The sequence below is a fragment of the Esox lucius genome, chromosome 7 (assembly GCF_011004845.1).
Source record: "Esox lucius isolate fEsoLuc1 chromosome 7, fEsoLuc1.pri, whole genome shotgun sequence".
In the NCBI taxonomy this organism is placed as follows: Eukaryota; Metazoa; Chordata; class Actinopteri; order Esociformes; family Esocidae; genus Esox; species Esox lucius.
In genome coordinates this window covers 26,687,338-26,701,287 of record NC_047575.1, presented here as the reverse complement: position 1 = coordinate 26,701,287, position 13,950 = coordinate 26,687,338, and the positions used below count along the sequence as shown (strand labels likewise).

Genomic DNA, 13,950 nt, shown 5'->3' with positions numbered 1-13,950 from the left:
AGAAAAAAGTTGTAGATCAGCAGAAATAAACAAACACAGTGGTACGGCATGGCTGCACACAGTAAGACTGTTACATGAATCCGTTGCAGAGAGGTGGACTGGCAGAGGTGGGACAATGTCCCTGGAGTCCATCCTGGCGCACAATGTGCCAACCTACTGCAAACGTGTGTGTAATGGAAACGCTGTTCAAGCTGTCACTCATACTCAGAAGTGGCTTGGCCTCTCTTAAACTGGCCGATTAGTAGATGTCCCAGCACAGTGAGACACGTTACACAACAGGTCATCCTGCATGCCCTGACGCCATCCTGCATCCGCAAGAAGAAGCACAACACCCATAGAGATTACACTGCTTATCTGTTGTACACAAGGGTCCAATGAAAATGTGACTTTCACTTAATCCTGCCCCTTCCAACGTAAATGTCAGGATTTAAAGAGGGAGAGAAACTTCATGCACCCAACCAGTTTGTGGAAGAAGCTCATACCATGCTTGTACCATGGTAAAATAACCCTGTTGCTCTGGCAGACCTGCGCACACACACACACACACACACACACTAAACCACAATTATAAGCAAGTGTACAATTACTCCATGGTTAACACAGTGATGCTGCCAAACTTGAAGGACTGTTTGTTAAATGAATTTAAAACGTTGATTCAGCAGATGACCTTGATGTGTTGGTTAGTGTGCCCTACCCACAGCAAACATACTGTACACACGTACACATAAATACACAGAAACAAACACACCAGCAGCTGCCATTAAGAGTGAGGATTGGGAGCTTAACTAAATACACAGTTGACATATTATCATATAGCATATAGCAAAGGCAAATACCCTGAATACAATTTCTTGGGAATATAATGTAAACACAATATTATTCACTATATTGAAGTAAATAAAAACCCTTGCAAAGTTGATTACATTTACTGCACATTATTAAGTGGAAAATAACCAGCTCAACTACTGTCATTATATCTGGATTAGAGCATCTGCTAAATTATGCAACTGTACAGTATCACATTTGTTATAGAATTCTTAAACAATTATAAATGGAAGTATTTTAAGTTCTACACTTAAAAGTACAGTATGGTCGTTGGAATTCAAATACAGTAAAAGACACAGTCCTCACATTGTTTGTAACATATGTATACTAGGTGGAGCTCTGGAAAAAAGTGTTAACAGTCCATGTCAAATAGAAATACACACATCAGCTGAGTCCATTATAATGATTTATTTATCATTGCTGCTCAATGACAACCTTGACAGTGAACAAGACAGCAAACCAAAGCTCCACACCAAGATCAGCAGGCCTAAAGCTCCCTACCAAATTCAGCCACTCTTAAAGGTGTTCAACCAGTTCGAGACCCTTTAACCAGTTTAAAGTAAAAACATTCTAATGCAGGGATGTCAAACTTATTTGCTTAATGTGTATTGTGTCCAGTTAACACCTAAACAACCAAATGTCTGAGTGGGGAACAGGAAAGACCTGTAGACACAGCACTCAAGGAATTTGGCATTCAAGTGCAGGGGCTATTTCTATCTCTGGAGTTAACATATCCACAAAGTAAAATATACTAATACATTGTTCATGTCTCACATATTTACATAAAAGTAACTCAAAAGCTCTTACAATGCATTTTCAGGGAACAGGATAGTTAAACCACAGACAGACAGAAGCAGCCCAGCGGTCGGGCCATGGTCGCCAAACATGCTTGCTCGGCCAACATTCTGCCAGTTTTCTCACTGATGGAACATCTGATTTCAGTACAATTTCCAGTAACCAAAAGCTAAATATATTAGGATCAGGGTGGACTTTGTTTTCTTAAAACAATTTTGAGTGGGTGCAAAGTCAATCAATGCAAATCTGAACTGCAGAACTGAAACATACAAATATTAAAAAATAATTTCTAGTTGGCTTGTGTTTGTGTCTGCCTCCTTTCCTAGGTTCTGCATACTCAACATCACTTGCTCCCTATTGAAAACAACAGCCTGTGGACTCTCTTGGATTAGTTATAATCATTGGTTAAACCCTCTGGCTGATAGTGAGGACTAATGCATGTTGCTATTACACATACCATTAGGGGCTATTAACGGGCTGGACAAGGATCAACTCAATTTTGACTGCTTAATATTAATTATCAGCATGTAAATGCTGATGTAATTACATTCAACACATTTCATTAATGTTTTTTTTTAAATCAGAGGTAAACCTCACTCACAAAAGAATAGTGATCAAGCTCAAGTTCAACAGACAACAGATTACATTACATTGGCCAACCAAAATTAAGAAACATTTAGTTTCTCAACGCTGGCTTTCTACAAGGGATTTTGTGATGATAATCTTAGGAACCATATGAAGCAACATGACAACCTGAATGGAACTGGTTGGAATTCTGAAGGGAGGAATTTTTATGCATGCCCCCATACAGTGACCAACGAGATACACATTTCCTCCCACCTCTAAATGAATTTAGTGCCACAGGAAAAGTAGCTAAGCTTTTTGACTAGACAATCCATACTGATATTGTTATACTTAGCACATGGTATTATTAAATTCACCTCAGCACTGAAAGAGGCCAGAGTTCCCTGGCTGTCTGACCTGCTGAGACCTCTTCCATAATGTGATCCTGCTGAGACAAGGCACAAAAAATAATAGTTTGGTCTGTGTGCCATAGCAGTTAAGTTCACATATCACCAATATAAAGTAATTTCTAAGGTCAAAAGGTCAAACATGGAATGCTTGTATTTGAATTACTTTGAGAGGCTGTATGAGAAGCTAAAATGGCAATGACACAAGTTACTGCAGTTCGAAAACTCTACTTGTCAAATCTACTTGTCATGATATTGACAGACCCTGAATTCAAATGAGCTGGATAGTTATCTTCTCTGAGCAGGTGTTTTAGCTAACCCAGGGCTGGTAACTTTCAACATACTCCAAGGTGCATATTTATCATATTTGTAAAGTGTTTATATTAGTCAAAGGTATACAATAGCAATACTTTAAATGGTTCTTGTACACATTAATTGATTCTCCTTATTGATTCTCCGATACTTTCATAGACTATTGAAACAATTCTTCTGAAAACTGGTCCTGCTTGCAGTCTCATCCTACTGGGACCTCTGCTTGTTACTCCCTCATCCTGTGTGCAAAAGATGGATTAGTTAAAGATCTAGGCGGGGTTTCCCAAAGCACTAAGATTATTGTAAGATGCACGTAAGTGCCTCGTTATTTCATCAGTGCGTTTCCCGAAAGCATCGTTACTTAAATGACACGTAACATCGCTTGTTAATTAACGAGTGCTCTGGACCACTCGTTAGTCCATCTTAACCAATCTTAACAGGCATTTTACTGGTTTTGTGAAACAGCGCCCCCCTCAACAAGCGAGGAGCGATAGCTAACAGTTGATATCAAGGCAATAGAACGAATACAATGGACACATTTATTTTGACAAAGTCGATAATAAGTGCGTGACTGGATGTAAATTTAATGGAATGCATTCGGTCAACTGAGGATAAAGAAAAACGTATGTAGAATAAGAAATAGACTAATTAAGAAAAAGTGTTTACAGTTCACGAGTCTTAAACCCTGCATCGTACTGGTCATAGACTGTATATATAATGGACGACGCCCTTTCGATCTTTTCCATTTTTGAAAAATGAAGCCACCAGTGTCCTGATATGGCGCTGACATCTTGGACTTGCGTCTGCGCAGATAGCGATCTTGGGACCAGTTCTGCGCAGTAGTTATGCGCAGTAGCGAGAAGGAAGTAAAGCCCTAAAGCCGCGAAATCAACGGCCCCACCCCTGTGCCCCGCCCTCACTCTCCCTCGCAGAATGCGCATACCGTAATCAATCGCAAGTCCAAGTACAGTACAACCTTTGCTTGTTAAACCTAGACGATATGTTATAGCCTAACTTACATCATGTTTAACCTTAATTTAGAATAGGCATAATACAAAAAATAATTGGTAACTTCTAGCTAACGATCACCTGCTAGCTATTAACATGGCTATTAACGAGGCTTGTTGTCTTTTAGCTAACGTTAGCTAGCCCATTACATTTATTTACTAATTAAATAGCTTATAAATTTAACTTACCGAAAAAAATTCAAAGATCGATTGGAAATGCCAGATCGGTTAGCACAATGTACTGCAGAACAACCCATTATGTCCGTGTGAAATTATAGAAATTTAGAGATTAAATGTAAAGTTCCAATCTCCTCAGTCCTCCGAAGATTCAGTGGCTCCTCGGCTCAGATAGCTGTCAATCACAGCTGTGAATCACGACGTCACACCACCGTTTTTAGAGCATTAAATAACTAACTAAAAACAAACTTATTTTAAAAACAAACTCTTGAATTTACATTAGGGTGATACAAACTATAGTAAATGACAGAAACCAGCTTTGGAAAAAATATATTTGAAGGGTAATTTAATTGTTTAGTTGGTCTCGCGTCCCATTGAATAACATGGGGAGGGCGGGGTTTATGACCTATACTGGGACCACTCACCAGGGGGCGATCGAGACGTTTTGGCTTCACTTTTCAGGGCTTGTGCGGCACGCTTGGTACTGGTACTATATTTGATGTATAGATGCTGGTGCCTCTACCTCATCGATTTCTGGAGATTTTTGATTGGCTGAAGTCCACCCCATTGGTTGCAAATAAAAGTTTCGTCCACCAATGTTACTTCTTTTCACATCTTATTGATATTTCTTATAGATTTTCTTATTGATGCCTAGTAGTAGTTGAATACAACGCCAGCGATCTTATATGCTTCTGATAAGTAAGCAAGCTGTATCGAAATGCAATAGGCTATGTTTCAAAACGTATTCATGGCATAATTCCATACCAAGAGCCAAAGACTGCTTAATTTAATTCCAAGCGGCCGTAAAGTGGTACATACGATGCACTTAATAAAGAGCGACCTACGTGGTGGTTTGGGAAACAGGCCTAGGTCCGTCGTAACAAAGTCTATCTTAAGGCTACGTGTATCGTTAAACAATCGTAAGTGCTACGTTATCGGGAAACGTGTGGGCCAAATTTATTTTTTCCAACATGTGACAACTGCGGCCTCTGCTGCTTCACCTCCCCCTGCAGCAGACAGACTCCAGCATTCGACGTCACCGGCCTTCTGACACCACCGTCCATCTCATTATGCATTTCACCTGTCTTGTTTAGCGCACCTGGTTCTCATCCTCATCATTCCCCCCAGTATATATGTTCCCTCTGCTCCCCCTGTCTTTGTGTGGTATTGTCTCGCTGTTATAAAGAGCAGTGTTGCGCTTCGCATTTATGTTACTCACTTATTAAAAGATACACCAAAGTATTACGCCATTCTCCTGCTCCTCCTTTTTTCGCCCCGAAGACGTGACACAACAGTTATGTTACAGATTACACTTTGGATAGGAAACTAGCTACTTTTAGCCCAAATATGTGGCAAAAAATATATAAGTAAAACACACAATAAGAGCACAAGGAGAGGAACGTCCTGACTACTCTAGCAACCACTCAAGACGTCCTAACAATTATTTTCTTTAATAAAAAAAAAAAGTACCGATAATGTCATAAAAGGGTTCTGACATCTCTGGAACTTCCCTGAGACTTACATAGACAACTATTGACAAAGAAAGTTACTTTAAAGAACCTTCAAAGTTACTTCAAAGACCATAAAACCATGTCCTAAGTCAAACAAAAGTCCTAAGGAAATCAAAAAACCTTCTGGAATTTAACATGGAAATATACAGATATTAATTGTACTGTACCTGTACAATGACAATAAAGTTGAATCTAATCTAATCAAAGGACCCTAGAGAACTTTACATTGGGACTATCATGCACAGCCCCCATTGCCATTGGGAAAGAGCAAGAGTCACAAAAAAAACTTGACCGAAATGTGTGGATTGCTGAATGTGCTTAGGATGTCACAAGTTTACAGTTTAACCCTTTAATACACTGCTTTCAATCAAGTCTAGATAAGATAAACCTTCCCTTTCAGGCCTGACAGAGAACAGCTACTGCCTGGGATTGCTTGATTGAGACAGATTCTACTCTGATTACAAGTCTGCTGACAGAAAAAGATAAAACCACAAACATTCTCTCCCAGAAAACACCAAGGAGGTCAGGCTGCCTTTCTTCTCAAATAAAGCAACAAAAAGAAAAGCATGGTTAAATATGTATCCTTGGGTAGCCATCCAGTTCAGTGTTCAGTGAAGGTGACCCTGTGAGCATATGGTGTTTAAAGCCCCCCTGCAGTCTTTCAAATTTCATTTTGTTATCATGGAAGTTTCTAAAAATAACCATGTTCATGGAACCGGTATAGTACCTTAAAATATAATTTCTAACGTTAAACATATAAAAAAAATGTATATATATACAGTACCTCACAAAAGTGAGTACACCCCTCACATTTTTGTAAATATTTGATTATATCTTTTATTGATATAACAACACTGAAGAACAGTGACAACACTGAAGAAATGACACTTTGCTACAATGTCAAGTAGTGAGTGTAAAGCTTGTATAACAGTGTAAATTGGCTGTCCCCTCAAAAAACTCAACACACAGCCATTAATGTCTAAACCACTGGCAACAAAAGAAAGTACACCCCTAAGTGAAAATGTCCAAATTGGGCCCAATTAGCCATTTTCCCTCCCCAGTGTCATGTGACTCGTTAGTGTTACAAGGTCTCAGGTGTGAATGGGGAGCAGGTGTGTTAAATTTGGTGTCATCGCTCTAACACTCCCTCATACTGGTCACTGTAAGTTCAACATGGCACCTCATGGCAAAGAACTCTCAGAGGATCTCAGAAAAAATTATTGTTGCTTTACATAAAGATGGCCTAGGCTATAAGAAGATTGCCAAGACCCTGAAACTGAGTTGCAGCACGGTGGCCAAGACCATACAGCGGTTTAACAGGACAGGTTCCACTCAGAACAGGCCTCGCCATGGTCGACCAAAGAAGTTGAGTGCACTTGCTCAACATCATATCCAGAGGTTGTCTTTGGGAAATAGACATATGAGTGCTGCCAGCATTGCTGCAGAGGTTGAATGGGTGGGGGGTCAGCCTGTCAGACCATACGCCACACACTGCATCAAATTGGTCTGCATGGCTGTCGTCCCAGAAGGAAGCCTCTTCTAAAGATGATGCACAAGAAAGCCCGCAAACAGTTTGCTGAAGACAAGCAGACTAAGGACATGGATTACTGGAACCATGTCTGATGAGCCCAAGATAAACTTATTTGGTTCAGATGGTGTCAAGCGTGTGTGGCGGCAACCAGGTGAGGAGTACAAAGACAAGTGTGTCTTACTTACAGTCAAGCATGGTGTTGGGAGTGTCATGGTCTGGGACTGCATGAGTGCTGCCGGCACTGGGGAGCTACAGTTCATTCAGGGAACCATGAATGCCAACATGTACTGTGACATACTGAAGCAGAGCATGATCCCCTCCCTTCGGAGGCTAGGCCGGAGGGCAGTATTCCAACATGATAATGACCCCAAACACACCTCCAAGACCACCACTGCCTTGCTAAAGAAGCTGAGGGTAAAGGTGATGGACTGGCCAAGCATGTCTCCAGACCTAAACCCTATTGAGCATCTGTGGGGCATCCTCAAACGGAACGTGGAGCAGTGGAAGGTCTCTAATATCCACCAGCTCTGTGATGTTGTCATGGAGGAATGGAAGAGGACTCCAGCGGCAACCGGTGAAGTTCTGGTGAACGGCTCTATTACAAGACATAACATTCCAGTTCCTATGAACTGACCCTCAGGTTATACAAAAAGAGCAAACAATGTCCCAAAATATTGTAATTAACCATCTCCACTACATTATAGTTATCATGAAAAGGGCAATAACCCTTTTATAAATTGCGAAGATCTGTTGAAAGTTCAGTGGCTTTATTATGACAGATGATTATGACTCATTACGATCACATTATGACGTCATGATGTATGCCAAAAGTTCCATACCAGCAAATAGGCTGACATTATAATTGTATTTCCTCCTAATAGCTCTTTCACAAAAAGGCTATTTATGATTCAAAAAAATTCTAGAGGTAGTTTGGGTATAACATTAAAGACCCATCGTAAAGGGTTCTGAAGGAATAAGTTCATTTCAAAATACCACCCACAGCCAAATTCATTAAGCCTTCATTTCAAGGCCAGCAACTACGGTTGCATGTAAACCAATCTGTAGGGAAAACAATGAGTAGGCTACAGTCAAAAATGAAAAGGCCCTTACACCGAATGAACAGAAGCCTGGATATCTGATGACATTCCCAGGTCCTGACCACATGACTCAGGACATTACGTAGTGGATTGTTGTCTCTGTGGATGCTATGCTGCCTGTCATTAACTACAGTATACGGACTAGAGTTTCGTTACTCACTCTGTGTAAGTGCATTTTTCCGCTCTGAGGAGTGCTGGTGGGCGGCAACGCTGTCGTTTAAACATTAAACCATGTCAGAGTCCAGGCATAATGCTCTGCTAAGACCGGACCACACATTACCCCTGGTGGCATTCCTACACCTGTCTGTCTGTTTTCCCCTTCTACCGAAATACAGAGAAAACCCTCTAGCACACAACTGTCCTTCACATCAGAGAAACAGCATGAGCCAATTAAGGCCTCTGATCTTGGGGATAGCAAAAACTGTGCAGTAATTATGACAACAGGGAGTCAAGATGGAGAGATAAAAAGATAGCCCATCACAACGCACACGCACACGCACACCCACGGTAGGTACAGATCCACACACCCAAATAACCTGTTGTCCACACTGGGCCATATTTCCCTGACCAATATCCACCCAGCACATCTGGGCATGCTGCCTTCTTACACCACTGAGATGCACTTTCCTAGCGACAGTAAAGCTTACTGACTGAGTGATAGTTTTTAATGCAAGAGTGACACATTTTTTTAAAAGCAAATGTTACCAAGGAAACAGTACAGTAGGTCAATAACGTGCCAGAATAAATTGATGACATATTTTTTCAAATGGGTCCATCTCAAATGCCCCTTGCCTTGCTCAGAACAACTAAAAGTAGAGAGCATACCAATCACAACACACGAGCCGCAATTCTCCTCCGCCTATACAATTACACCCCAGCATTAAAGCTATTTTTCAGTGCAAGTCCCAAGGCTAAAGGAAAACAAATGGGAAAGCACAGATTCATAGTCCTTGGCCAGCCCATGACTCATGTATAATAGAACAGAACAGCTTTTCTCACTAATTCACTGCTCTCTCACTCTCTACATAAAGGATGGACACTCAGTTCGCTGGGTGCCACCAGGGAGCTGCTGCGCCAGAAAATTACATCCAAAGAAAGTCAATAGTTATTTAATAAGAGGCGTGGGGTGAGAACGGTGCAGAGGAAATGGCTGCAATGGGTTAGCTTGGAGAAGAGGTGGATAGGGCGGAGGACCATGGAGTTCAGATAAGGACACACGTCTGGAAGTCATACACAGACACACCACAGGCTAAACAGACAGCAGAGAGACAGAGAAGACAGACAGATATAGACAGTCACAAAAGCCAAGTCTGTCTGAAAGATGAGACTCTGACCAACTCTTACACCTCCCCCTCTCCAGCCTGAAGTCTATGTTGTGGGCTGTGGACTGCTGTATTACAGGCCGACTAGGTACGATCGCCCTGAAGAATCCTTCAGCAATAAATGGTCCTGTGGCACTTCCTTCTATACTGTAGCTCCTAAGTATTACAGTTGTTATTTCCACAGTTATTCACCGGAACTAAAGCACTAGACCGATTAAATCCACAGTGTTAATAGTTGCTACTGCAGCAAAGCAAGTGCAAATTTCCTAATAGCCTTTTGATCATTCCGATAACATTTCCAAAGTGAGATGGACATGCCCATTATGTCATCAGCATCATCTAAAACAAAGACAATGAGGAGATATGCACAATTTCATTAGCATCAAAGAATAGGCTTATAATTTCAGTACACAGAAGATGATAGATACTTTGACACAGTGACTGACAAAACAAAGTATGACAGATGAATGATTAGGAGCAAAAAACAACAACATATGTTTGGGTGTGATTGACAATGAGTCACAAACCAACACATGGACTGCACAGAAATCCAGCGTAATCCCACACAAAAATTATATTTTTCGTCCTATCGTCTGTAACTAGAAAGAAAACCTTTCAAAAGCATAGTGAACTCCATGCGTGGCTCACCGACATTCGGGCACAGAAACGGAAACAGAACCCAAAAGCACAGGAGAGAAATAACAGAAAACACAATGTGTCGAGAGCGATAAAGGGGCGGGAACTTGCCAGGTAGTTTGCTGCAGTCACACCCGGGTAAGTAAGATCAAAACGGGTAACCAGTGCAGGCTGCAGGTAAGAAGTGAAAGACAAGATCACTCGCAAGTAAGGACGACCAAAGAAAGTATAGTGTATACATAAAGATAGATAGCTGCAGGCGTTGGATGCACCCTGTTATACGGCACGCTCCACAGAGGGCCAGACAGAAACAGAAGAGAGAGAGAAAGCTAAAGTAAGAGAGAGAAATATAGGAGAAGAAATAGAGAGAAAGGTGAAAAATGACAATGCAGGAGGTGCAATGTAAGGACTGAATGAGGGTGCTGGGAAGTGGACAGGCTTACCAACGTACCCATAAATGGAAAACCTATAACAGGTACAAATCTGGTGCCTATCCTTAGTTAACATGGCCCTCTGCCTAGAGTACCACTAATCTTAAAAATAAAGTTGATTTTTATTTATTTATTTTTCATTTTACGTTATTTAACCTGGTACATTGATTAAGAACCAATTCATATTTACAGCAAAGGCCTGGGGGGAATGTTATGGCGGAGGAGAAGCAATTAAGATAAACTGTCCAAAAGAACGACATGGCTTTCACGTTTGCGGTTAGGGGATTAAAACCAGGGACTTTTCGGACACCAGTCATGTGCCGTAACCAATAGGCCACATTGCTCCCCAAAAATGTACAGAGGAATGGACTTACCCTAGGCTACAGCCCCACTCCTAAAGCCAAACTGTGGTCGACCCAGAACAAAATCAATTGGTCTGACGCTCAATAATGTTCTGGATCCTGTGTGTTAATAGAAGAGATGGACATTGTAACGAAGAGCTCCACCCTCTCTTTTTGCAAGTTAGGTGCAATGTCCCCACCTCTCTTTAATGTTTACGTAGTCGGTCTACCCAGACCCTAAACAGAGCTGGTGTCTCTTCTGCACTGCTGCATGCTAGTTAATGAAACAAACTGCAATACTAAAGCAGGAGAAATGGGCGGTAGAACTGTAGTAAGCAGAAATGCTGGAGCGCCAACAGATACGCCTGTGTTAATTGACACATGGTTGTAGTGTAGGTGTGTCATTTTTCTCTCAACACATGGTGGATTTGGAAGGGATGGCATTTTCTCATGTCCATGTCAGTATGGGATTCAAGCTGTTATCATGCTGTTATCCCAAAAAGGATAATGTAAAAAATAACAAAAAATAGCAGGCTATCTAATACTAAGGAAAAGGAAGAATGAACCTCTTTGAACAAGCATTTCAAGCTCTAACATAATAAGAGCCAATGTTTTCACCTTTACGGTGGGGATTTGTGAGGCAAATGAGTCAGATAGCTCACAGAAAAGCCTTGATACGTGTAACAATTAGCAAATCTCTGTTTTCCCTATATATTCCTACTGGCCCTGGTCAAATGTAATCAACTATATAGAGAATAAGTTGCTATTTGGGACGCATACAGAGCCTGTTGCCAAATCTCTATCCGATACAATCTAAGAGGTGCTGCCAACTCACATCAGATATGTATTTATCCAAACGTGATGACAGTGATAAAAGACACTAAAAAGAAAGATTTTCCAGAGATTCACTGACAGGGGAATATTATCCCACACAATCTCTAAATCTGGCTGTTAAGCCATGACATCAGATACTGTTCACAGGAATCAGGAGGAGACCTAGAACCTGAGTAATTAAGCCATGACATCAGATACTGTTCACAAGAATCAGGAGGAGACCTAGAACCTGAGTTATTAAGCCATGACATCAGATAATGTTCACAAGAATCAGGAGGAGACCTAGAATCTGAGTTATTAAGCCATGACATCAGAAACTGTTCACAGGAATCAGGAGGAGACCTAGAACCTGAGTAATTAAGCCATGACATCAGATAATGTTCACAGGAATCAGGAGGAGACCTAGAACCTGAGTAATAAAGCCATGACATCAGATACTGTTCACAAGAATCAGGAGGAGACCTAGAACCTGAGTTATTAAGCCATGACATCAGAAAATGTTCACAAGAATCAGGAGGAGACCTAGAATCTGAGTTATTAAGCCATGACATCAGAAACTGTTCACAGGAATCAGGAGGAGACCTAGAACCTGAGTAATTAAGTCATGACATCAGATAATGTTCACAGGAATCAGGAGGAAACCTAGAACCTGAGTAATAAAGCCATGACATCAGATAATGTTCACAGGAATCAGGAGGAAACCTAGAACCTGAGTAATAAAGCCATGACATCAGATACTGTTCACAGGAATCAGGAGGAAACCTAGAACCTGAGTTATTAAGCCATGACATCAGATAATGTTCACAGGAATCAGGAGGAAACCTAGAACCGGAGTTATTAAGCCATGACATCAGATAATGTTCACAGGAATCAGGAGGAAACCTAGAACCTGAGTTTTTAAGCCATGACATCAGATAATGTTCACAGGAATCCAACTGTACTAATCAGTGTTAGGTACTACATAGACCAACTACTGTACTAATCAGTGTTGGGTACTACATAGGCCTACAGACTGTACTAATCAGTGTTGGGCACTACATAGGCCTACAGACTACTAATCAGTGTTGGGTACTATATAGGCCTACAGACTGTACTAATCAGTGTTGGGTACTATATAGGCCTACGTACTGTACTAATCAGTGTTGGCTACTACATAGACCAACAAACTGTACTAATCAGTGTTGGGTACTACATAGACCAACTACTGTACTAATCAGTGTTGGGTACTACATAGGCCTACAGACTGTACTAATCAGTGTTGGGTACTACATAGGCCTACAGACTACTAATCAGTGTTGGGTACTACATAGCCCTCCAAACTGTACTAATCAGTGTTGGGTACTCCATGGGCCTACAGACTGTACTAATCAGTGTTGGGTACTATATAGGCCTACAGACGGTACTAATCAGTGTTGGGTACTACATAGCCCTCCAAACTGTACTAATCAGTGTTAGGTACTACATAGACCAACTACTGTACTAATCAGTGTTGGGTACTACATAGACCTACAGACTGTACTAATCAGTGTTGGGCACTACATAGGCCTACAGACTACTAATCAGTGTTGGGTACTACATAGGCCTACATACTGTACTAATCAGTGGTGGGTACTACATAGGCCTACAGACTGTACTAATCAGTGCTGTGTACTACATAGACCCCCATACAGTTCTAATCAGTGTTGGGTACTACATAGGCCTACAGACTGTACTAATCAGTGTTGTGTACTATATAGACCTACAGACTGTACTATTCTGTGTTAGATACTATATAGACCTACATACTGTTTGTATTAATCAGTGTTGGGGACTACATAGGCCTACAGACTGTACTATTCAGTGTTATGTACTACATAGGCCTACAGACTGTACTAATCTGTGTTGGGTACTATATAGGCCTACAGACTGTCCTAATCAGTGTTGAGTACTACATAGGCCTACAGACTGTACTAATCAGTGTTGGGTACTATATAAGCCTACAGACTGTACTATTCAATGTTAGGTACTACATAGGCCTACCGACTGTACTAATAGGTGTTGGGTACTATATAGGACTACAGACTGTACTAATCAGTGTTGGGTACTACATAGGCCTACACATGCTCAACTAATTATTATTCTGCTCCCACATTGTCCCTGCAGGTCTGCCTTGTTTTCTGA

At 41.1% G+C, this 13,950-nt stretch overlaps 1 protein-coding gene across 15 annotated transcripts in view; it reads right to left on the bottom strand.

Annotated features, from left to right (window-relative positions):
• The window catches only part of dlg2 (discs, large homolog 2 (Drosophila)), a 262,715-nt gene that overhangs the window by 110,402 nt on the left and 138,363 nt on the right, over positions 1-13,950 (bottom strand). For 11 of the 15 annotated variants that reach the window (XR_002196977.2, XM_020048234.2, XM_020048218.3 and 8 more), the window contains exon 6: positions 10,296-10,355. The exons of the other annotated variants lie outside the window; for them this stretch is intronic. Coding sequence is in view for 10 of the 11 variants with exons in the window: in XM_020048234.2 (XP_019903793.1) it covers positions 10,296-10,355 (60 nt within the window). In the remaining variant the exon portion in view is untranslated. The remainder of the gene's footprint in view (positions 1-10,295; positions 10,356-13,950) is intronic. 15 annotated transcript variants of the gene reach the window in all.